The 26312-nt window shown below is 44.0% G+C and overlaps 1 protein-coding gene across 1 annotated transcript in view; it reads right to left on the bottom strand.

Moving 5' to 3' along the window:
- PATJ (PATJ crumbs cell polarity complex component) overlaps window positions 1-26312 on the bottom strand; it is a 133253-nt gene that overhangs the window by 79513 nt on the left and 27428 nt on the right. Inside the window, exons 16-24 of the mRNA XM_058029911.1 lie at window positions 12544-12753; window positions 11610-11729; window positions 8480-8854; window positions 7191-7311; window positions 6449-6605; window positions 5221-5292; window positions 4193-4370; window positions 3248-3358; window positions 2451-2528 (exon numbers count right to left, since the gene is read on the bottom strand). Of these exons, the coding sequence (XP_057885894.1) occupies window positions 2451-2528; window positions 3248-3358; window positions 4193-4370; window positions 5221-5292; window positions 6449-6605; window positions 7191-7311; window positions 8480-8854; window positions 11610-11729; window positions 12544-12753 (1422 nt within the window). The remainder of the gene's footprint in view (window positions 1-2450; window positions 2529-3247; window positions 3359-4192; window positions 4371-5220; window positions 5293-6448; window positions 6606-7190; window positions 7312-8479; window positions 8855-11609; window positions 11730-12543; window positions 12754-26312) is intronic.

Here is a 26312-nt window from a genome sequence, read left to right as displayed (position 1 = left end):
AGCTCCAGGGAACCGAGTCCTGCCCTGGTGTGCACCAGGACTCCACTGAAGGATGCTCAGCTGCATCCCCTGCAAGCCCACTGCTAAGAGCAGGATGCACTTTAGAGAGGGAACACCAGGGAGCAGATGCCATTAGAGCACCCAGAATTCCTGTAATTAATTCCTTCTGTGGCTGGGAAATATGACACAACACCCAAACACATCAAGCCCAGGGTAATATTTCATTTTTTCAGCAATGAAAGCTGAACCTGTGTATTGATTTTTAAATTCTTCAAGCTGAATTTGTATAGAACGGTGCAAGTAGTGAGCTGCAATATGTGGAAAATTTGGAGAGGTAAAAAATATCTGTCATCTCATCCATTTAAAAAATTAACAGGAAAGCACTGCACTGAACACAGAACACAATAATAAATGGAATTAATTCAATTCACCAGTAGCAAAAGCGTGTAGTGAGAGCACTTGGAAGCACAACAGCTGTCTTCCAAAAGGATGTAACACACCCAATGGTGCCTCCTACTTTTTTCTTGAAGCCAGCACAGACAGAACTGTGCAAAATCCAGATGATCCAGGAAGCAAGGGAGGATTTGGGTTCTGCTTTCCTGAGCAGGTAAAGATGGAAAATCTGGAGCCTCACTCTCAGCTGCCCATGACAAATGAGTCACTTTATTATGGCTGTAATTTAGTAATAACTTACAGTCTAAATGTTGACCCTTTGGCTTTTTAAGACCTTAAACGTTTGTTAGAAAGTCTGTGTGAAATTACACGAGGCACCCAGGCTTACCCAGCAGTTTTCCAGGGCTCAGAGGGACAAATATCTCTTTTCCCTCCTGTCCCACTGAAAATCCAGATGAGAAAATTGTGCCTGGCTCCTCCACTGCACCATGCTTTTGTACCAACACAGGGGCAAAAGCACAGTTCACACAACCAACCAGCAAAATAATGTCAACATCTGGCTTGTCCACTATTGTTTTAAGTGGTTTTTTATAAATTGAAGTGCTCATTTTGAAACAAACAGATCAATAGAGGAGGATAAACGCCAACAGATCAGAGAAAAACCTCCAGCATTTGAAAAGATACAGGAAAAGGCAGGTTTTCCAGCAGGATGTGGCTGCTTTCAAGCCAAACTCTTTTGTGACTGTCTGAAGACTGGACTAGAAATATCAGTGATTCCCCACAGGGATGTGGACTAATAATCCACTAATAGCAACTCTTCCCAACTCCGAGACGGCCCCACAGAAGTGCACTGCCACTGCTTTGTGAGCCCACGTTCAAAGCCCAAAAGGAGCTACATATTCATGCACTGGAGCTCCTCTATATTCCACCCACCAGTTTACAGCAGCAATAGATGAAAAAGGCCTGCAAAAGACGAGGCTCCCTCTTTAACCTCGGAACGCCGCAGAACGCGGCGCACCGGAGTGCTGCAGATTAAAGGCAGCACGTTGCCAGAGGATGAGAGCTTTGGAGATTAGAAATACAGATAAAAAAGACACAAGAAAAGGGGATTGTAAGTGCTTCATTGGAAGTATTATCCTCTGGCATGAAAGCATGTCTTCCAACACCTTTTCTGATAAGTGAGCCTCGCCGCTGCTGTCCCTGACAGGATCTGAAAGGAGCCTTTACAAAAACTTTTGGAGGTAAAAGGGTCCTCTCAAGTACCCAACAAACACCAGAGTGCTGGGCAGGATCAAATGGAAACTTCATCCTATTTGTAGTTAAACCGCACCAGGCAAAACTTATTGACTGCATTAATTCTGTCTCTGCTCCTGCTGCTCTCACACCCTCAAAGTACCTGAACTACACTCCTCAGTCAGGGCAAATCCCCCAGGAAAACACCAAGGCCGTGGGAGTGACACAGCTGAAAACGAAAAATTAAATTTTTCCCTTATTCCCTTACTAACACAAACTCCCTGTTTTCTACCAAACAGGGTTTTTTGTCTTTTAAAGCTGCTGTGAAATAGTTTAGAACTCACTGCGCAGTAACTGCCTCACAATTATCTGAGCAGCCCCAGACCCCTCAGTCATTTCCTCATTTTACACAGCTGGGAAATGCAGGAGACTCTGTGGATGTCATCATCCCATGAGGTGATTTCACTGGCTTGCAGGCAGCCTCACACTGAGGATATCATTTGTGTACGTGTTGCCATTGCTCTGTTTCTGCTGAACAAAGGGAATCAATTTGCCTCCACACAGAGCAAACCAGGTACTTCAGAGAGCTGACAGTGAGGAGCTGTGCTAAGTACAGGGTTTCAGCACCCAGCAGACACCCACAGAATGAATGTCAGACTATTTGGCAGGAATTTGGCAAAAAGTCGCAGAATCAAAGATATTTCAACAAAACACTTCAAATTTAATTTCAGACTTGGGAGGAAGCTTATCATAGAGTTAGAACACATGCTATTATACCATTTGATTTAGTAAAACCTGGGTACAGCACTGAATGGAATAAATACCTTATCACTCTTATTTTCTTTGTCTGCATCCTGATCTTTGCTGACTTTGATTCCCTTAGGCTGGGCAGGAGAAACCACCTGAAAACCAATGTACATTACCCACATTAGAGAGAGGATTATATCTGCAAAACAAACATCCAAAATCAGCTCCTGACAACAGCAAAGTTCCCCAGTGCACTCTGCACTTTGCCCAGTGCAGAAGAGCACTGCAGTGCAGTCTATAAATTACATTCTTTCACTGGACTTACTGAATTACATTCTTACATCAAAAGTTTGGAGTTTCTGTGTGGACTTTAGGCAGGTAGAATTGTATGCCTGCTCTTGCTAAGGCTTTGAAAAGCTTCTTGCCTCAAAGATGAGGAGATGTCTCAAATCTCTTGGAAATTGCTCCTAGGGAACTGTTTCAGGTCCCTCTGGTGACACACTTCACAAGGAGATGCTGGTGTGAATCTGACTCATTTTAATTCCAGCTTTGCTCCTCTGGACAACAGAATTTATTTCTAGATTATAAAATATGGGCAAATTAAAATGCACAGGGCCAGACTCTTGCCACACAGGTATGAGAGTTGAATAAACACCTAGTCAACAGATTTACATCTACTCCATGTAAATTACACAAATGAGGTTTTCAATTAGGCCAGAGAAGTAATCAATCAATCAATTGGTCTATAACTGAAAGGATCCATCCTTGGACACAAAAATTGACAGCAATGGCTGAAAGGAGTTTAGCCAAGTTTAAAGTAAGATGCATGCTATGCATTTACTAAGTTTTGGAATAAAAATAGAAATAAACTTACTTTTGGTACATTAGCCAAGCTCTGGACTACAAACACCACAGGATTTGCTGCATTCTTGATGGCATCTACTGCTTCCTTGTGGGTGGCATTCTGTAGGTCTACCCCAGAAACCTGACAAACAGAGTTTATTTTTATTAGCTACAGAGTCATTACAAGGCATCACACACACTTGCAGCAGATTAGTGTATCTGAGGAAGGCATCAGAAACAGTCAAGAGTAATTATTTGTAAAGTATGATTTGATGATGGTTTAAAGAAAAGTGTATTGCTTGGTATTCATAATTAAAAGATGGCCATATGTTGCCCAAACCAATCCTTCTAGATAAAAACATAAGAAATGAGATTATCAGAGTGTACATAACATTAGCTCTAACTCTTTCAGGCTGTACCTGTTTGTAAACTAAATCTGAACAGCACTATCAGCTTGGCACCCCAGATTCTGAAGTATTAATTTGGAGAAAAAAGAGTAAAAAAAACCAACCAGAAGTGAGAGGCAGGAATGACATTTTCCCCCACAGCACCTGCCAGAACCAGGGATTTATCCCAAACAGTGGTTATCAGTTAACCACTCTAAATCCACACACACAAAATAACAGCCCATAATTCAGTATGAACACTCTGTGTCCTTGTATATATTAAATTTATGCTCAGAGATATGCTGTAACTTATTCCCCATTTGTACAGGAGGAGGACACTCCCATTTTTTTCACTTCCCCCTCAGACACCAGGACACATCTTTTCTTAAATACAGAGGAGAAAGTTAAAAGAGCTCCACAGTCAGACCTTAAAAAAAAGAAACACCACCAGAGCTTTCCTTTGGTTTTCAAAACAAAGTGTTGCCAATACCTCATGAAGTGGTGGCAGTATTTTGTTCCTCTCTCCACCCAAAGCCGTTTGAGACAGTTTTTATTTCTCAGACTAAAAAGGAAGGTTTATCTCCATTTACCTCAAGTATTTTATCTCCAGTTTTTAAAGCCCTTGTTCTTCCTGCTGGGCTGTCTTCCAGAACTTGTTTGATAAAGATCCCTTTAAGTTCTTCTCCATTCTTCAGGCGCTTTATGACAGTTTGTCCACCAACAATGCTGATTCCAAGAGACACCTCAGGGTCTCTGAAGATCTCAACACTGAAAAAAAAATGTGTGGTAGTTTCAAGAGCTTCAAACAGTTTGGGATTTTTTTTAACGACAAATGCAAAGCCTTGAATAAATGTAAGCTCCTGGTCTTTCAAGAAGATTTAACAGAGTAAAGGGATAAAGTCAGAAGCTGAGATTGCTCTCAACAGAGTTGAGTTTTCACCCTGAGCAGATCTCACCCCACAAAAAGAGCAAAATTCTGCTGCCAATCCCTGCCCACTGGGCAGAGGCTTTTGCTTCAGAGAAAATCAGATCTTCAAGTAAATACTCATCCCTTTTCAGCCTGAGCAAAGTGTCTGGGAATGGGAAGCCCTGCAAGTGGCACATCAGACAAATAATGAAGTATTTCATACAACTTTCTGAACACTGACTTCAGTGCATATTCATCAGCTCAAGCAGGAACTTTCTGATCATATTTTACTTGGGACCATAAAAACAATTCACCTAAAAACGTTCACAATACAACAAGGATGTGGCTAAAAAAAGGTTGGGTTGGCAATTTGGAATCCTGCCATGGGGGTTTAGCAGGGAACCCCTGGAAAGGGAGACAGTCCAGCACTGTGTGCATTGTTCACACCTAATAGTTATTAAATGAGCAAGAACTTGCAGGTCATCCACAGCCTAAACCAGCCAAGCTCTCCCAAGTCAGCTGTATAAATAGAAGGCAGAATTCTGCTGAACATCTGTTAAAAATACCCTGTCTTCAGGAAAGCCCAAGGTACACAGGTACCCTAAAGTTATTGGCAGAGGAGGAGAGGAAAAAAAAACACCCAAGAAGAACTAATGTGGCTCAGAGAAAAAAAAGACATTAAGTAAATGGGAAGGAAAAATATGAACATACATTCGTGGTGGTCCCCAGTGGCTGAAGTTTGGAGTTTCTTCTCCTTCTCCTTCTTCTCTCTCGGGTAATTCACTAATTTGGGGCAAAGGAATAGAAAATAAAAAATAAAAGAGGCATCACCCATGCCAGGTCACAATTCCTCACATATTTTGTATCTGGCAGAGAGACAGCAACACCTTCTCACACTGCCCAGTTTAAAGCAAATGTACAGAGTCAACAGACCAGACAGGAATTTTTGTATTTAGGTTTAAATGTACTTAAGGAATGCTCCAGAAATAAACATGATGGGCAGACCAAATTTATAAGCTGCTCTGTGATACACAAATCTGCACTGCATTTACTCACTGGAAATGACTATTTAAGCAATTAACATTTACTTTCTGATAAATATGCTGTGATGCTTGGAGAGGGATATAAACATGCCAAAAGCAGTAAGCAGATCATGATCCAAGTGGGAGAACAGATCCTGAGTGTGTTCCATTAAACCCTACAGAATAATCCTCTCCGCCTTATTGTGGAGCTGCTTTTCCTCTGAGAGAGGATTTCAGATGAAATTAGGGGAGTACTGAGGATTGGAATCAAAGGCCCCAAAAGCTCCACCACCCACTGACCCCAAACTGGTGGGGGCAGATTGGGACAGATAAAGCAAATATCCACAGCAATGCCAGCTCAAGGCTCCTCAGCACCACTCAAGTTTCCTGCAGAGGCCTGAGAGCCTGAATTCTGCTCCTCCCAAAAGGAAGAACAAAGGGAAGGGAAAACCAGGAGGAGAGCTCCTGAAGGAGCCACGAGTAAAGGCTCCTCCACACTGCCCTCACTGCAGGGCTGCACATTTCTGTCCCAATATTCAAGGGAGGAAACATGGGAAGTTTTCGGGTTTTAAGCCAAACTCCATCTTCTGTGAAAGCTACAGAGCTCTGTGTCTGCCTGAGCATTCCACACAGCCTTTAATCATGATTCAGCTGAGTAAAGAGGACTGTTAAGATTATAAAATTAATGTCTTTAAAAACCTGAAATCTTCCTCCATACCTGCCTGATGCTGTTCTAGGCTGAACTAAGGTGGTTACTCTCCCAGATTCCTGGCTCTTGGGAAGAACATAAAGTTACAGAGCTCTATGTCTGTCTGAGCATTCCACACAGCCCTGAATCATCATTCAGCTGAGTAAAGCAAGAGGACAGTTAGGATTATTAAATGAACTCTTTCAAAACCTGAGATCTTCCTCCATACCTGCCTGATGCTGCTCTAGGCTGAGCCAAGGTGGTTACTCTCCCAGATTCCTGGCTCTTGGGAAGGACATAATTCTCCTCTTTCAGGGCTTCCTTTCCAGCTGCTTCTGAATCAGCAGCAAGCTCAGGTCCTTTGGAGTCACTCTGAAGCTTTGGCCCTGAAGGAAAAGAGGGGAGAGATGTGAGAAAAGGGGGGAAGATGTGAGAAAAGGGGGAAGATGTGAACTTTTCCTTCCTCTGTCCAGGCACCCACCAATTATTTCACCCTTGGAATGAAACCCTTTATCCCACCAGGTTCCCAACGTGTTCAAGGCCAGTCTGGACAGGGCTTGGAGCTCCTTCCTCCCCAGCAGGGAGTGCCACTCCAGGCAGGCTGATAAATTTATTTCTCTGATGAATCCACCAAATCTCAACCGTCCATCTGTGACAAGGAGAAATCTGAGCCCAGATCCAAAACCTAGGATTTGGGGCAATTTTCTACCACAGAGATCACCTGTAGATTTCTGGTTGTGCTAAATCACCTCCGGAGCATGTCACTTTATTTCTGTATTCATTTATCACTGGTCAGATTTGGAGGAGGAAGCAAGATTATAAAGCTGAAACCCATTTCATGCCAGACTGTCTTGAGCCTGCAGAACTCTTGATTTGAATATTTTCTCATTTGAAAGTATTTTTGTTTTGGTAAAAAAACCTGAAATTTGTAAATAGGAAATGATGAGATAAAGAGAAACCTTCTTACAAACCTGAATTCATCTCAGTTTTCCCTTCTGCCTGGGTAGTTTCAGTATCAAATATGTCTTTTTGGTAGCTGCTGGGAGATGTGGTTCCAGAAATGTGTGACCTTAAAGCAGCATTCTCTTCACACTTCAGAGAGGAGAAAAGAAGTAATTAAAGTTAGAAAGCAATGGTATTAACTTACACAGGGGTGTTTGACAGGAACATTCATTTTTACAGCAAACACACACATTTCCTCAGCTACATTCATATTTATTCAGGTAACTATGAAATACTAACTGCTCATTTAAATACTAACTGCTCATTTATGCACTGCATTAAGAAGAGGCATGAGGAATGTTATATGCAATTGAAATATACAGCAACTGTATCTTTCTCCTCACCTGTAATTCAGACAAAAATTTCTTTACTCTTGCTCATTTGTTTTTTTATAAGGAACAAACAAATAAATTTAATATTGTGCACTCTGGTATAAAACTGTCAGTAGAAACTTCTTTTTATCTGCTTATACACGTACTGCTTAAGGGGACAAGCCAAACAAAACCTGAATTTCTCTGTGGCTGTGATGTCAAATGCTTTTCCACTCCATTTTTTTTCATGTAAAAGCACACACGCCTCAGAAGCTGGTGCATGGGAGGCTGATAATATCAGCTTTTTGTTTGGTGAGGGGATGAACAAAGAATCAGAAGGAAAATATAATTCTCAGTACTCGAGAAAGATGTGAAAATAAGAGTTTTGCAGTCTACCTGAACCTGTCTCCTCCCACTCCTTAATCCACCACTATCCTTGTCACAATTCCTTCCAGCAGATTATTTTGTACTCAAATACACAATCTGGCTGAAGGAACTGATTTGGGTTTAAAAGAATAAGGAAAAGAGGGAGTTCCCTTCACTGAAGGCTCTGGACTCTCAAACCCATGATGTGACATTCTGCTGTTACTGACATGCCCCATATCAGCACAGCTTCCAAAAAATAAACCCCAAACCCACAGGTTTTTGGGTAAAAAGACAAATTTAGGATGCCTGTAGATATATCAAGCACATATTTCACTCCAGTAGGTAAATATACAGAGAATAAGTTACCTAAAATATCTCCAAAATGTACAGAAGGATAGACTGGTGTCTGCTAGAGGTACACAAGTCAATAATTCTAATTTATAAGTTTAATTTATTGAAGTATAGTAATCAAACTAAATTTAATAAATTACATTCTAGTAATTAACACCCTAGAGAGAGTCCTGAGGGTTCAGTTTTGGAGTCTGCCCTGAGGGACCTGTGCTCAGCACAGCATTCCTTACCACTTGATCTTTCCCGAATGGATATTCCAGGGACTCTTTGGCACTCAGGCTAACACCAGATCTCAAATCTTGAGTTTCCTCATCCTGCAGTTGCTCTGCCCATGGTTCAGCGTCCGGGCTCCTGTCTGAGGCTGCCTCCTCTGCACCTGATGCCTCATCCCCCTTCAGGAAGTCGGGATCCTCCTCGTACTCCTCATCCACCAGCATCTCGCGCTCCTGCTCCGCGCCCTGCGCTCCCACTGTCAGGAACTCGCACATCTCCCAGGACTCCTGCCCGTACTCCTCATCCCTCTGAGGAAGCTGAAACGACCTTCCCAAGTCCACATGGGGCTCGTCAACCAGCTCTTCGTTGAAAGGCACCTCGTCCCTGAAACCCTGCAAAGGTCATTAAAGGAATACAGATTTTACACCATGTTCCCACCCTTTTAAAGCTATGCTTCATTTTCTGTTAAAACTACATCCTGATTTTTTAAAATCTTCCACCTTTTGCATTTTCTAAGAGAAAACGGACTCTCTGACTTATGATTTTACCACCAAAAGTAGACAGTGCAATTATTTTTTTCAAGATAAAGAAATTTAGGTTGCACAGCTTAGATGCTGCTGCAGCCATTTGGAAAAACCAATCTGGGCTGAAGTTAGGGAATGAAATTATTAATTAACACTGAAACAGCCATAGGAAGGAGTACATATAAATCTAGTTAAAGTATCTCTGTGCTCTAGACATATCTGCTGTTGCTTTATGAATGCATGAACGTTTCTTGAAATGCTATCAGCAAAATAAACAGCCCAAGAGTTTGATTATGCAACAGTGTCAGCAACTTAAACACCCCCCCAGAAAACCCCAAATAAAAGCCATACTTGCTTGCCCCTACCTTGGATATCTCATCCAACTTTTAACCTGGGGCAGAGGGGAAATGGAAGACCCACATACTCCCCCAAAAATAGGATATAAATGACTGTTCATTACCTTCCAGTGCTCAAACCAACACAGAGCAACCAACCAAAAAAACCAACAAAACCGAGGGAAAAGGACTAAAAACCCACTCTGAAAGATCTCACTCAGCAGTTCTTTCTCTGGGATTTGTCATGTGCTCCCCCAACTTCCCACAACTCCTGTTTGTCCCAGATGGAATTGGGTGCTGTTCATTGGCTCTCAGTGAGGCTGCACAGGCAGCTGGGATTTCATGCCCTGCACTTATCCCAGAATTTTGCCACACACTGAGAGCTTTCCCCTCTTTTCCTTCAGGCCACCAAATCCCTGTGGCCCACAGAACCCCCAACCCCAACTTCAACACCCTGAGCCCCCAGACTCCAAAAGCAATGGACAGAGCCAGGGCTCCTTCCTCCAAATGTTTTTGTTTCTGCTTCCTGCCCCTTCCCAGGCTCCCCACGGCTCTGCAGAACTCCTGACCTTTGGTGTCAGGATCCTGTTTGGTTACATTTGTACAAATACAGAAGGAAAGCCCCAGACACTGCCAAGACGCTTGTACAGCTCAAGTGAGAGGCAGGAGAGAAAACAGGAGAGAGGCAGGAGCACAAGGAAACAATGCAGCCAATAGCTGGCACCAGAGCAGAACACCAGCAACCCAGAAATCAGCCCGTTTTATTAATTTAATTAGCATTAAATGTCCCTTTAATCCATCTGATCTGTGTACCTCTTGCTCACAAAACCCCCAGGCTGAAGAGATCCTGATTCTCTCCATGCTCACTCCAATCCCCTCGGCTCCTGCAGCGCCGTTCTCCCAACACTTCCCCAGGTCCAGGGCACATAAATCAGCTGTGTCTGCCCAGAACCACACAGGGTTTGTGTCCCTGACCCAGCAGTTTGCTCTGCATCCTCCCTGACTGCTGCACTGCAGCACCAGGCACCACCAACACCACAGGGAATGCTGCAAACACGACACTGGAGCAAACAAAATCCTCAAATTCCGTCATTTTGGGGCTGAAACTCTGGCTGCCAGTGCCTCAGAGCGGGAGCCAGCAGAACACACCACTCCTGGCTACCTGTGCGAGCAGGTAAGATAATAAAAAATAATTTTGGCTACTACCAAAGCTGTCACACATAGGGTAAAACAAAATGCAAGTAAATTCCCCTGCGGGTGTTTTGTCCAAATTGATTGTGCCAGTTTCAGGACTTTAAAGTAAAATATTTTCTTTAAAAATACTTAATGACATTGGTTTTATTTAGGAAGTAGAAAACCAATCTGAGCTGGCAGAGGATAAATTCTCTGCAACCCTTCTCATGCCCTCAGAAAACAACAAATGCCATTTTACATTGTGAAAATCAGTAAATACCATTTATCATCATCCAGGCTAATTTCTTCACAGTGTACCCACATCTACCCTCTGATACTTCTCCTTTTGGTGCTTCTAATCTACCATTTCAGCATTAAAAACAGTTTTGCATCCAGAGACAGGTACACATGTTCAGATACAAGAAAATCTGGAGTTTATTTTTCTTCCTGTGTTGCAGTCCTGCATGATCCTTTATGTGTTGTATTTTCTGGTGTAAAAAGAATACATTTATCAGCATGAATTTTGCAAAGCACTTGAGAACAGATGAAAGTTACAAGATAGCCACATCTCTCCAGCTCTGCACTAGTGAGAACTGCAATATTATTGCCTATTACCCTGGTATCTGAGTTTCTCACTATCTTTAATGCCACATCCTCCCACAATAAACAGAATTATTTCTCAGATAGTAAGGATGAGGAAAGTTGAGGCAAGAGTAAAGAAATCACTCCAGAGAACATTAGAAGGCTATGAACAAGAAAGTATTTCAAGAGTGCCTTATACTCTAAACTAATTTTTTTGTTTTGCTTCATGATAATTAAAAGCATTCTGCTTCCATACTTTACTTTCTGAGCCCACCACTTCTGATTATAATAACAACACAGCATTCCTATTTCATATCCAAGGTAACCCAAGGTATTTTAATGACATAATAAATTTGATAAGGCAGTCTGGGAGCTGCATTGCTAAGTGCTCCCAATGCAGTTGGCACAGTTTGCTCTTAGAGGGAATCCAATACTTTCAGCCTTATCTGAAAAACATACTGCATTTTTTTACTTTAAAACATCATTTCCTGTCTGTATAAACTGGAGTTGAACCAAAAAAAGTAACCAAATACCTGTGGTGCTTCAAGTATTACTGAGAAATTTGTGTTATCTATTGGTTCTGGAGACCCAGGGCTGCTTTTGATGCTGCTGGTTTCCACACCGTGCATTCTCTCCTCCTCTTTGCTGTCTCCCTGAAAAAGGTAATCCAAGCAATGAGTCAGGAAAATGACAAAAAAAAAAATAAATCCCACATCTTTCAGTAAATTAACAGGGAGAAGGAGAACCAACCACTGGAAAAGAATTATAAAAATAGAAATTAAAAAATGGAGAAGTCAACAGCTTTTATTCTTTGAACATATTGGTTCAGATGCACTAAGACCTAAAGAGATGTGTAGGAAGGCAAGACAAATACAAGGACATGAACAATGAAATACCAATTTTTAGGAAAGGAAATAATATATTTAACAGCTTCCCTACACTCCTATTTCACAACTCCTCTACCACTTTGAATTACAAGCACTTTCTGTTAACTGGGGCTTTAATTAATTTTGCCTGGGTGCCCTTGATGAACAATACTGCAGCATTCCCCAGTAAACTACTGTTCCAAAGCCTTGATTCCAGAAAAGGGAAATTCTGCCTGAATTTACAGTCTTGACTTCAAACAGAGCAGCTTTCTTTGATGCCAATGGAGCTCAAGCAAGCCCTCAGTAGTGTCTGAGAGAGAAATGGGCTCCAGCACACGTTTAACTGGGTTGCTGAAGTGCTGGAACCTGTGCACATGGGTCTGCCCAGGCACATCTCCCACCTCCACGTGGATGTTCTTGAAGGAGGAACTTGAGGATGCTGGTTTTGGACACTGAGCTGTCCATTTGCCAGGACTTTTGGCCCTCTCAAGGCACAGCAGCTCAGCTGTTTCCCAAACGCACACGCGCGCTACGCCGAATTCTCCCCACAAACCCCACGGGATGAAACATGAAAAAAAAAATAATTAAAACCAGTTCTTACCACCAAAGGCTTGCAGATCCCAAGGGAAATAGTCCCTGGGGGCACAGATTTCAGCACTTCCACGGCCTCTGCCAGGGTGGCTCCATCCAGGTGTTTCTCATTGACGAACACCAAGCGGTCGCCCGGCAAAATCTGCCCGCCGCGCTCGGCCACGCCACCCGGCACCAGGGAGCTGATCACTATGGCTGTTCCCGCTGGATCCAAGGGGTCCTGGGGGGGAAATAACATCAAACACCCCCAGGTGAAGGCCTTGAAAGGTGGTGTTTGTTTGGGTGTGTAAGGAGCGCTCAAGCATCCTCTGGTGCTACAGGACTGAAGCCGTTCAAAAAGCGCTGCCTGCCAACACTGCCAAGGTTCAGATTGTGCAAAAAGGAAGATACTCCATCACCTGCCTAATCCACTAAGAAATGTTAAGATCTGAAAGGTGACTGATACGCTGCCCGTCCTCTCCTTACACACACAGGCACAGCCAGGCCAAGCTGCAAATAGAACAACAACACTGGCAGCCTTCCACCAGCCTCCATCCAGCCTGGGACGTGCTAATGTCACAGAAAATAACCACTCTGCACGTCACCCAAGGGCTCCAGAGCAGCAGAAATGATGGCAGAAGGAACCACTGCAACGTCAGAAATGCAATTCAAAACATGAAGCTCAAATGCAAGCCCCAAATATTGAAGAATTAGCAGCTGATGTGGGGTGTGGGACTGCAGCGTTTCTGCTCTGTCGACTCCATGTGACAACTCAGAAGTGACATTTTCTCCACCTTAACAGGGAACAGGAGACAGCAACAGAAGAGTAACCAAGATTATTACTGAAGGCAAGGAACACTGTAGTGGTGGATACAGAGAGTGTCAAGCACAAAATACACTGTAAACTGATGCAAAGATATCCACTTCACTTAATATTTTATCCTGTATTAGCCTTTGCTTTTTCTCCTGTACCATTTCTATCATGCCTTCACTCATTAAAAAAATTATTCTTAATCCAATAAAATAATAAATTATTATATACTGGCAGAAAGATTTACAAAAAAAAAAACCCCATATGGGGTTTTAATTGTTTTATATATTTTTTGTTTCCTCATTTGTTTTTTTAAGATTGCAATTATAGCCTTTCTCCCCCTTGCTAAGGGCTCATAAAGTTCAGAAATGCTCCTTGCATGCACTGGGCCTCCAAATACACAATCATGGACTATTTTTCCCTCAGGACATGCATCTTATTCAGCGCATGGGAGGAATAAAAAAAGGGCAAAATTCAAATCACAAAGACCACCATGAATTCAGCACCTCAGTGTTAATTTGAAAACAGGAATGCTTTTTAAGCTCTTTATTTTTATATGACTATACACTGCTTTCCAAGGGCACATGTTTTTTAAGGTATGTGCAAACATATGAGGCAATGCCTGTAATATCTGTAAAAGGCTGGAATTAGAGAAGTGAAATTAGAGTTCAGCAGGAAGAGCCACGCAGGGGCTGGACTGGAGTAAACAAAGATCAGCAACAATTCTCTCCTGTTCTGCTGCTCGATGATCCTGCCCTTTTACAGTTTTATAATTTTACGATTTATCTGCAGTGCACACAAGACGTTTCCTCCTGAGTGTCAGGTCCTGGCAGCCAAGCCCAGCAGGCTCCCTGTGCTCACCTCCTGTGCCAAGGTGCCCGAGCTGTCTGTGCCCAAACCTGCTGCACCTGGTGCTCAGGGAGGATTCCCTGGGCTTCCAGCAGCATCCCCTCAGGAGATTTCCAGGAACAAACCAAAGCCCAGCAAGTTCCAAGAGGAATCCAAAGGGATTCCAAAATATGAAGGGAAAAAAGGGGCTTTGAGTGTTGGATGTGGAAAACTGAAGTTACTGATGCCCTTTGTTCTTGCCAGCAAACCCCTACCACCCTGGAACCAGCACAGACTTGTAAATTGGTTTTAATCAGGGGGTTTGCTCCACTGCAAATCAGAAGTAACCTTCTGGAAATCAGAAATAACCTTCTGGACACCTCTGCAGACCCAGGATCCAGAGAGCCCCTTCCCAGCAAGCAAGGCACTGCTGACACCAGGGAGGCTTTGCTGCAGAACCAAACCAGAGAGTTTTCCCACCATGGGCTCATCTTGCTGTGGCCAGGGAGGTTTGTGCTGGTTCCCTGAATGGGTGAATGCTCTCTCAGCAAAACAACACCTCTGCTGACACAACAGCTTTTATAATATGACTTTTGCTGGCTTAGCTCTATTGATAAAAAGTGAACGAAACAAACCCAGCACTCACCCTCACCCATGCAGAAAAGCTGACAAAATTCTGTGAGTGAAGGACTGGCCCAGTGATTTTGGTGCTGGCTGAGGATGGGGCAGAACCAGGTTCAAACCCCTGCTCTGTCTGATCTAAATCAGTTATTTCTTGGATTCTGGATCAGAACCACTAAAGCAGGACATGGGACTCTCACCATCAGCTGCTTCTATGCAGGGTCAGTGGCCCAACTACCACATCTCTGATGAGAAGCAGTCCTGCTTCAACTCACCACTGAAATAAAAACAGTCTTGCTCAATAAATCACCATGTTTTGGTAGGAGATAATTTAGCTGAAAGAAGTGTTCCAAAAGGAAGAGAGATCTTGAAAGCAGCAGCTCGAGGCAGAGCAGTTTTGAGGACAATGTGGTTATTTTCCCTGCTTCACAACACACACCAGCACAAGCCATGCACTGGAATTGCTCCACGAAGAGCAGCAGAGATCTTAAAAAAGGGAGCCCACGTTAAAAACTGTTGTGCAGGCAAGCAGGAAACAATTCCACTGCTGATTTCAAGCAGAGGGAGCTGTTGCACAGGGAGAGAGCAGCGGGATGAGCGGCACAGGGAGCGCTCAGCAGCAGCACCAGCAGGGCCAGAACCTCAGGGCTCACCAGTGCCTGAACCACCACGGGATTGCCACGAGGAGTGCAACAAAAGCTGCACAAGAAAGGCACAGACCCACTGAACTGCAAGGTGTAATCGTGTATATCCATACTCTCTCTGTAATTTAATATTCTACCACAACCGTGGATTGCACTGTGCTCTCCTTACCTAAACCAAAGGAACACTGGGATTCTTTTTGAAACCTTGCCTTATGGCTTACCCTCGACCCCAAGCACAGCCTAAAGAAGCACCTGCTAAAACAAGACAGCAAACACCAAATTCACATTTTCTAAATGTTGAGTGCAACTGGGCCGTGAAGGCTGTTGCCTTGTTTTTGAAAGAAAGCAGTGCTTGCAGCAGGATGAAAAACAGATCCTCTCCTTCCATACTGAGTGCAAAAGGTACAGTTTGTATATAGTTAGTGTAGTTAAAAGGCAAGTTCACCCCCACAGTGGGATTTGGGGCTGGCTCCATGTTAACAGAGCAGCTAGAACCATTCCAAGTTACCACAGAGCGCCAGTGTGAGTGACTGCACACCTACCCCGAGGCTCTACACTCACTTCACTTGGCTCAAAGTGATTTTTAGTCACCAGCAGGCGGGAGCAGATTTCAGCCTCCACTTTAAAGTGAAGGCTCGTTTACTGGGATGGAGTTTGCAACTCTCCCCCCTAATCCAGAAGTGATACAATTTCAGTATTTCACGAAATTATCACATGGCTTTGTATCAGAGCACAAGGGGAGTGCGATGGACAATCCCATGTGAACTGGCCATGTTAAAATGAGCACAAATCACACAAACATTAAGACTGGAAAAGACCTCCAAGATCGTCATGAACGGGCCTTGGCACATTTAAAGAGGAACTTTTACCTTTCCTGAAGGACTCTTTTACACCAATGAATCATTAATGAACAACGACGAGAAGACTCGGACTGCAAAGCAGTGAGGAGACAAAGCCCCTGAAGCCAAAAAACTCATTTTTAAGAGAAAACACATGTTGGAAGGTTTGCCACTTGTGCCACATGCAGCAGCAGCAGCCCAGGACAGTGGCCCCCAGGTAACCCTTGGAGAACTCCTGTGCTGTAGCTGCTGCCCTCCCCTCTGTGCCATGGATTCTAGGAACTTGTTTAAAATGGCCACAACTTATTCACACTTAGCACACCATATATTTAACTATGCTGAACCATAGGTTTTCCCTTCTCTCCCCCACCCCGCTCCTCATCAAAACCCACAAATGTTTCCCGCAGTCCAGGTGTCAAATGTTTCTCCTTATTTTCAGAGCCCCGTTTGTTCTGGACTCATTTAGCAGCGGAGAGTCAGGCAGGGGCCACTGCAGTTGCTGCCTCTGGGATGCCTGGGTTTGGGGCAGTGTGAAATCTCTTAAAAACCTGAGCTCTGCTAAAATGTTAGGAGTCCCAGGAGTTCAGAGAGTCCTGCGTGCAACCCTGGAGCTGCAGCTTTATTGTGGCTTTAATTACCAAAATGGGCACCGCAAACCCACACTCAGAACGCCTTGGGAAGCAAACCTGAGACAGAAGCAGCGCTGCTGACCTGTGGGAAGGAAAAGTGATAAACCAGGCTGGCTGTTGGCTCGTCCCTGCCGAAAGGTGAGGTGTGCAGCAGCCAAGAGAGGGCACTCCAGGCCAGCCCAGCTCCCAGCTCCGCAGGCATTCATTCCCTGCTCTCATCCCATCCCCATCCACCCATCCAGCCCCTCCCTGGCCTGAGGATGAGGAGCACTGAAACCGCAGCTCCGCTGGATGGGAGCAGCTCCCACGTTTGCCGGGGCTCTGTTTGTGTTTTGCCTTTTTTTTTTTTTTAAAGGCTCCTATGAAAATGTAAGACAAAGCTGCGGGTGACTGACATTCCCTGTGCAAAGTCACTCTCACTTAGTTACAGGCTATATTAGTTTTGGCATCACTTGAGATCTAAATCCAGCTAGCCTCGACTTCCTAGAATATTTCAGCTTTCTTCAAGCAACAAACTGCCTGCTGCCACAAAAACACACATCCAAAATAGCATGGCCAAGGATCCCAAAAGAAACAGTTTGAAACTTTTTTTTCCCCCCCCGTGCCATTTTTTGATTTATCTGAACATTTTTACAAGTGCCAATTTGTATACTGCAGGTTTCTGTGAGGGAGCCAAAACAAACGCCTCGGAGCTCAGGGGTCAGAGCAGCCCAGCTTCATTACATTTTGCATGGGACCACTTCCAGGTCTAACACACATATATCCATATTTAAAACTCTTCAGTGAATAAGATACCAGGCTGGAAGACTCTTAGACACAACACTGTTGATGCTGAACAAGGAAAAGGCACCCGTCAACAGTGAAAAGAAGCAGAGGCATTTTATGTTTGTCTCACTGTTATGCAGAACAAAGGCAGAAGTTCACATGAGTAATGTACCTGCACGCTCAGTGTTGTGAAATTACTCAAAATACTCATCCATGCTCTCATTTTGTGAAGTGCCTGTGGCTCCCTTTGCAGAGCCACCCTGCACAGTGACCCCAACAATGCCAATGGGATGCAAGAGCCAGGAGTGACCAGAACCCTTTTTTGTGCCTTTTCACAGCACAAAGTGCCTCCAACAGACAGGGGAGAGAGGGAGAGCCAGCTGTGAGTGAGGTCTGACTCCCTCCTTAAGGTGGCCTCACTTTAGGGCTGAGACACAAGGTCCAAACCCTCTGTTCACTCACTCCAACATGTTTACAGCAGTTGGAACTGCCAAAGGCACTCCAAGGCCTGGAAAAACATCCCCGAGGAAGTGCTCCACTGGTTTTCCTTAGATCCACTGCATCTGAGTGAAATTCGAGGCATTTCAGACCTGTTTCTGCCTCTTCCACTCGGGCTGCAGTCAGCAGGGCTGCTCAGGAAGGAGATTACACAACGCACAGCCTCTGGCTGTACCAGGGAAATAAACTGCAGGCTGATGTGCTGAAGCAACACAAACTTAAATACAGAGCAGCATTCAAGGAGCAACGCTGAACTTTGCTGTGATGTAAGGCAAAGCACTGGAAATAAAACATTACTATTTATTGATCTGCAGTGAGGGAATAAAGCAATGAATTTCAGAAGCTCTGGTGTGCAGCCGGCATTAATCAAAACTTCTGTTGTGGGAAATGTCAGCAAAGAAACAGGAATTCGCAGGGAAGAGGGGAAAAAACAGCAACAAACCACACGGAGCCCCACCCAAAGGAGGAGAGGGAACAGCAGAATAAAGAGGAGGAGGTGGCACAACGGGTTTCCCACAGCAGGCTTTCATCATGTGGGATGTGAAATCCTATCGGCCTTGCCCAGCAAGAGCCAACACGGTGGCCGTGGGTGACTCAGCTGGGCCTGGAGAGCAGAGCACAGCTCCCTCCCCTCTGCTGAGCAGCTGGGACCCCAGGGAGCAGACCTCACACACTACTGCTCTTCCCAAACAAAAAGATGAAAGATAGGCACTGGCTCTGGGCACTCTCAGTGTCACCCTGCACTGGACTCAGGTGCCTGCTGCTATCTTTTAATTTATCAAACTTCTCAATCCATCCAAGGCTTTATCTGCCTTTCATATTTGCTCTCGACAGAGCTAAAGTCTCAGGGATTACATTCATTAGACTCTCTTAATATCTTAGACTTTCAGACTTTCCAGCTCCAGAAAAAACACACCGAGTGCTGACTACAGGGAAAAGCCACGGAGATAAGGAAAAAAAAAAATCCCTGAACTCATAAGGAAGTGGAGGAAAGCCACTGTGTGATGAGATAAAGAAGGGATAGAGATGTGTGGGAAAGAAGAAAAAAACACCAACAAGCCAAGGGAAAAAAGTATAAATGGTATCACCTACACAGCCTGTGCTCAGCAGGCCTTAACACAGGTTGTGGTTTGATCAGCTTTCAGATTCAAAGGATTCCTGAACTCCAAATCCAAGCAGAGAGCCCAGCAGTGCTTGCACCAGCGAGGTGAGCCAGCCTCAGCACTGGTAAAAGTCTCTGGAAGTGCAGGATGTGTTTTTACACAAACCAGAGCTCTCCTCTGCATGAGAACCTTGCCTCACAAACAGCAAACACATGAATTATGGAAGACTTGCTGCAGAAAAAGCTGCAAAATAAAACTAGGGACAGAGGACAGGCTGGGTTTTATGCAACAAAGATCTGCAAACAGTGATTTGGCCCAAAGAATCACAGAATCCCAGACTGGGCTGGGTTGAAAGGGAACTTGGAGCCCATCTCATTCCGCACCTTCCACTCTCCCAGGATGCCAGAATGCAATCCAGCCTGGCCTGAACACATCCAGGATGGGAACAGGGTGGACCAGGGAGCAGACAGAAGGGCTGGCAGAAAGGTTGCAGGGAATTTTAAGGCTACAGTGAATCACACTGAGAACAGACAGAAATTTCCAAGTGCAACAGGATTCCTTGGATTTGGGGAGCAGCATCTTCCAGCAGGGTGAGATACTAAGAAAACAGAACACCTCATAAGTTCCATGAGTTCTCAGGATGCTTCATGCTTATCCATCAGCACCAACATCCACCTCAAATCTCATCATTTCAGGAGAAATTCTGAGCTGTCTGGGCTGAGCTCCTCCACACCCAGTGCTCCATCATCTCCACATGCCCACTGCCAGGCCTCATCCACATTATCCCAGCTTGGCTGAGATTTACCAAGTGGTTAACAGAAAATCCAGCCACAGTTTTGTCCCTTTAAATTCTCGCCTTCTCTCGCAGGCAGAAGACATCTGTGGAATAATAATGAATTTCTTTGGTTTGGGGTTTTTTTTTGTTTTTATTAAAAGCTATTCTTTCTAGCAGGAAATGAAAAAGAACAACCAGATTGGAGAATTTGGGGGAAGAAGGGAAAACATTTCTAAAGGTTAATAGTAATAATACTGCTCAGCATTTATTTCGTGGATATGCGACGAAGCAAAGAAAAACAGATGTTTTCAGTAATGCTCCAGTTTCTCTGCAAACTCAGGTATTGTCCAGAGCTGCTGCAGCTCACAGGGACAGGAGGAATGCTCCTACAGCTTGCTCTACAAGACAGAAAAAGGAGGGATGAGGAAAATCTCTGTCCTTTACTGGATGCAGGACAATCTGGGGATCAGCACAGCTCTGTGAGAGGCAGGTCCTGCTCAGCCAAAACCCATGGCTGAGAGAAGAACACTAATAACTGAATAAAGCCAAAGATAACAGCAGTGCTAATGCTAATAAATATAATGAAAAGGGACATAACAAAAAAGGAGAGAGAGGAATAAAACCTGAGGAAAACAAGTGGTGCACAGATCCTGATGCCCAGCCTGTTCCTGAGCAGCAGTGCACCCCTCCTGGCTGACTCTCCCCATTTATAGATGACATAAATCATCTATCATGAGCATGATATCCTATGGAATAGCCCTCTGGCTAGCTCAGATCACCTCTCCTGGCTTCTGGTGCTGCTCCTCACTGGCAGAGCATGGGAAACTGAGAAGTCCTTGACTCAGAGTAATCGCTACTTAGCAACAACTAAAACATTACCCTGTTATCAACATTGTTCTCATGCTAAATCCAAAACACAGCGCTGCACCAGCTACTGAGGAGGGAAATTAACTCTATCCCAGCCAAAACCACAACACCTGCTCAGTGTGGATGGGGGAAAGGCCGTGGAAATGGCTACCTGGAATTCTGTGAAGCCTCTGACGCTGTTTCCCACAGGATTCTCTTAGAAAACCTGGCTGTGGCACTTGGGGACACGGGGCAGTGCTGGCCTGGGCAGTGCTGATGGGAGCTGTTGGACAGAAAGGTCTCAGGACTTTCCCAACCTGAGTAATTCTATGAGACTCCTTGAGTGCCTTCCCCAACCTGAATAATTCTATGAGATTCCTCCCTAACTTGTCATTTAGAGTGCTACTGATGGCCCCCTCCAGCCCAGTGCCAGGGAACACCCAGACCCTAATGTGACCTCCAGGTTCTCCAGAGCTCTTCCTGTGGGTCTGTCTGTATCTTGGTGTGAGACACACAGAAATCTCTTTGATTTCTTATTAAAGTGGTCTCTGCTCTCCCAAGGCATTAGTGGTGGTGCAGGTTTTGGAATCCACTAATCGTGAGCACCTCAGAAACTTCTCCAGGAATGTGCCCAACTGCATTCACCCAGCTCTGAGGTCCTGGAAAGTGGTTTCAAAGCTGAACTCCAAGAGAATTTTTCAAAAAGCTACACTGAATTCAATTCATGACACACTATTAAGAATTATTTTACACATGAAGCAGCTTAATATGATTTAAAGGATGTAGAACTTTCCCATAGGGGGAGAGAAGCAAATCCTCCGTGAGATGAGTACCAACACAGCTGGTACTGAGGCTTACAGAACTTTGATGTTAATGAATGTGGATGGGTTGTAGAGATGGGAGAAAAGCTCCCTTTATCAGTTTTCCCAGTACCAAGCTGATAGCCATTGTAAAACTGCTTTTTAATACAGCTGTGCAGCTTTTGCCAGTAAGCCACAGGTTTCCATCACATGATCAGGTGAAAATGTGTTTAACAAAGACATGAATATGCTTCTTTGTTCATAACAAACTTATCACAAGAATAGACAAAGCTCAAATTATCACAAGAGGGCAAACGTTTAGCCAGCAACTTGTCAAAGCATTCCAGCCTGCATCTCACTGCTGAACAGACCAAGAAAGTAAAAAAAAAAAAAGAAAAATATAATCTACATGAATACCACCTTCTACAAATAAGAAGTCAGTTTGCTTTTTTTTTTTTTTTTTTTTTTGTAACTCTACATCTGGAGCCTGTTTGGGGCATAAAGAAAAGAGGAAAGATATTTGGAGACACTTAAATTGCTTCACTTCCTGCCGTGAATGACTATGCAGTGATTTTGTTAGAAAAGAGAAAACAATTGTTTCCCATGCTCCCTGGGAGAAGGACAAAACAGAACCTGCTGAATGTGCAGCAAAAGAGAGACTTCGGCTCTGCAGCACGAAAAACTGCTACCAATAATAAAGGGAAGGCAGGAATAAGGCAGCTGTGGGGTCCCTATTGCCAGAGCACAGGAAAATCCCTGGAGCACTGACCCAGGCGGGCACAACTCACACAATTCAGGGCAACCTGGAGCTCCTGAGGGCTGAAATGCCCCTTTCTGCCCCCTGGAGCAGGTGAGTTCATGGGTTCCTCCTCCAGCCAGCTCTCCAGGGCAGCCGGGGTGTGCCAAAGCAAGCAGGCACTGGGGACTTATCTCTGAGCACAGACAGGGACAAACAGCATCTCAGAGTCCTTCCCAGGAGCTGTGTAAAATGCCAAACCTCCCCACTGCAGCCCTCAGCCTCTCCAGTTTCATGCACTCTGGAACAGCTGCTCTAAAAAGACTCTGACTTCAAAGCACAGTAAATTAAGCTGCACATAAAGTCCATTCAGCTTTCTGTTTAATTTGATAAAAGCTCATCAGACCATTCAAGTTACCTTCTGGTCAATAGTGCCTCAAGAAATCTGCAATTCAGCTACCTGTGGTTTTTCCAATATTTCTGTGAAACATTACTGACAGAATCTGTTGGCCTGCAATGCATCAGGTCTTTGCTAAATGCTGTTCCAGGGCTCAAAGAACCTGCTGGGATCTCTTCATTTTCTCTATAAGTCTTCTGGGATTTTTTCTTTCCTCTTGCTCTAATGCCCGGGGGTCACAGTTGTTTTTAGACAGCATTTCTTCTTTGTTTTAACCTGACAATGTATCTTTCCATTTCTTTCTAAGGAAGAGGGATTGGTCTCCAAAACAATGGCTCAGCTCTGCCAGGAGGCTGGATGGGGCTTGGAGGGTATGGTGGAAGGTGCAGGGTTTGGAACTGGATGAGAGTTGAGATCCCTTCCAACCCAAACCATTCTGGGACTCTGTGATCAGCTCCAGGCCAGACGGATTTACTGTTAAGCTGGATACCTTCAGTTCTGCTGACAAGGAGCACAAAATGCACCGACTGCAGCCCCCTTCCACCCCAACCCCTCCACCAGCAGCTCCTGGGTCCCTCCTCCCCACCTGAGCTCACCTGGCACCGCCTGTGCCAGCAGCACCACATAAAGGGTGGTGAGGAGGTGAGAGGCAGAGCAGCCTCTCCAAGTGGAAGCAGAGGGAAATGAGGGGAGCAGAGTGTGCTGCTCCATGCAGGAGCTGGCCACGAGGCTGAGCAGCACGGATTTTATATGGCCAGGAGACCTCTGCAGCCTTCCCACCACAGCACCAGCAAGGAAACGCTGTGCCTGGCCTAGGGGCTTTCACCAGCTCCCAACACAGTGATGACAAGAGAAAAAAAAACAACTCAAGAGATTTCATTTTGAGATGTCCTCAGTGTTTCTTATTTAAATAAAAGAAAAAAAAAAAAAAACCCAGTGAAATCCATCATTTCAGGAATCCACAAGATCAGCTTCCCATCCACCTCCCCCCTCGCCAAGTGCTGACCATGCTGCCAGCAGAGCAGTGCTCTCAAAAATTTTACATTTCCTACAACATAATTACAAATTACAACATTCAAAGGGGAAAAAAAAGGTTTCTTTTTAGTACACAGAGACCACAGGAAAATGAAGAATATCCTATATAAATACTATCCTGCCATAGCAAAAGGGGTAACTCTACCCCAAAGTTTAATGAACCTTAAAAAAAAGGAAGCTTTAAGCTCTGTTTTAAGCCCTTAAATCCCTAAAGACAATCAAAAGAAAACACAGGACAAAGTAGAAATACTATTGATTATGCATAATTGGTATAATTAATTTGTAATTAGTTCATTAAAATATATAGGCATTGGAATTATGCTTGTACATTTCTGGGAATATCCTGCAAGTCACTTGGGATGTGCTTATCATTTATTTGATAGATGAAACATTATTAGAAAGACAGCCCATTAAAAATTAATATGCCAGAGTAATAATTTTCTCGATCTCAGCATTCAGTTTTCCACGTACTCAGACTCCTATTCTGCCTCACAAAGAATTTTTATTAATTCTGTTTTGCAGAGCATGACTTGGGAAGCGCAGCACTTAGGACAACTGAGGCACAGCAGCCTTTATGCTGAGCATGCAGCCAGTTTTGTGGCACAAAATGGCAAATATTATAAATTATATACCACAGGACTGTTCAGCACGAGGTCTAATTCTCCAACTTAATTTAGGATGGGAAGGTAAAAAGCTTTGTGGTTGCAAGCAAGTGGGAAGAAACTTGCAGAGCGCTGGGAGCAGGCTGGTGTGTGACTGCTGAGCATTCCTGTGCTCCTGCAGTGTTCTGGCATCTCTCACTGTCAGCAGTGGGTGAGCAGCACTCCAGAGCTCCCTGAACTCTGCAGGGAACAGCCCCAGTCCCACCCTGGCTGGGATCCACTGGGATCCACCATTTCAGAGGTGCTGCTCCCCTTCTGTGTGGGGCAATGTCAGCTGGGGCAATAGAGCATCGGCACTTTCGAACCCCGATGCCACTCCTCTATTCCCACTGAGCTTCCTGAAGTCCCTCCAGTGTTTCTGAAGTGCCATTTCAGCCAACAACTACAGAAATCACTGGATCTGAAAGACCCAGGACAGTCACATCACCTCCTCCAAGCCGGGTATGCAACCCCAAACTTTCCTTGAGTTTCCGTAAGGGATGGATGGACAGAGCCACTCCTTGTTTTGTGTGTTAATTGCCAACAAAATCTCCCTCCAAAAGCATTTTCCTCCCCACCCGACCTCCACCAGCGCTGTGGCAGCCTAGAAAGGCTGGTCACTCACTCAGGATGAAGATGGGCCATGGCAAGACCCATCTTCATTGAATAACACCTAAAAAATATTTAAAACTCATATTCTTCAAATGGAGCAAAGTCAGCAGTGGATACACAGCCCAAGCAGTATCATTTGCCATTATAAAGCTTGAATTTTCTCTTGTAAAACAAAGAGCATGTGCCTAAAAAAACACCTTTCATGTTTTAAAGAAGGGTCTCCAGGTCCTTTAAGGCACAATTAAACTCTGCTGTAATTCTGTGCTTCCCAGCAAGTCTGTGTTAAGAATTCCAAACACTCTCCCAGGAACCACACACAGTTTTTTTTTGGTTTTGCTTCATTCTTTTTTTCCCTTGCCTCCACTGTAGCATGGACAATTATTTATTTTCTTTGCCTTGCACTCAAGGATGTGATGGATGTATTTACATAAACACACACACAGAGCCACAGATATCTCTCTATAAAAATTAATCTGCAGATGATGAAAAGTGTAAAAGATCTAAGAGGCAAATCCCAAACAAAAGAACACACTTTATACACTTTATACATAAATATCTTGAAATTATAAAGATCTGAGATTAAGTGGTTTACCACTCATTTAGAATTGATTAGAATGTATTTAAATTTAGCTGAAAGTACCACAACATTGCTCGTGTATTTGCATCTGCGAATAAGTAAATAAAAAGCCTGCTATTAAAGCCTTCATTAATTCTGATTATATGAGAACTTAAAAGCAAATCTGTGTATTACTGCTCTGTAAAGACTCCCAGCAACTCTAGAGTAGAGCTGGCACTGCAACACAACATGTGTCAGCTAAAATGACTAACAGGATCTATTTTCAGTAATCTTAAATCGCACTGCTAAAATATAGAATTAATGGGTTTGCATAATACTTCAAATATTTTTTTTCCCTTCTAATTCATTCCCAATTCCTGCCTTATTGTATCAAAAAGTGAATTTTATATCACTTGACATTTATGTACAACAGTTGAACACATTTCATTAAACTACAATGTTTAGGCAGCACTCAGATGTGATGTGTATATTATTATAAAGAGTGATCCAGCTATTTTATTTCCTTATAAATATGATGACTGGAGGTTTAAAAAAATATATCATGTTGACTGGAAACATGAAGAACGTTTCATTCTGACTACAGATCTTGAGAGTTTCTACATATTTAATTGAAGACAGGGTTTTTGAAAGAAGGATTCATTAA

This window comes from Melospiza georgiana, chromosome 9 (genome assembly GCF_028018845.1).
Source record: "Melospiza georgiana isolate bMelGeo1 chromosome 9, bMelGeo1.pri, whole genome shotgun sequence".
NCBI classification, from domain to species: Eukaryota; Metazoa; Chordata; class Aves; order Passeriformes; family Passerellidae; genus Melospiza; species Melospiza georgiana.
The sequence above is the reverse complement of the archived record's forward strand: the minus strand, read 5'-3'. Positions and strand labels throughout refer to the sequence as shown.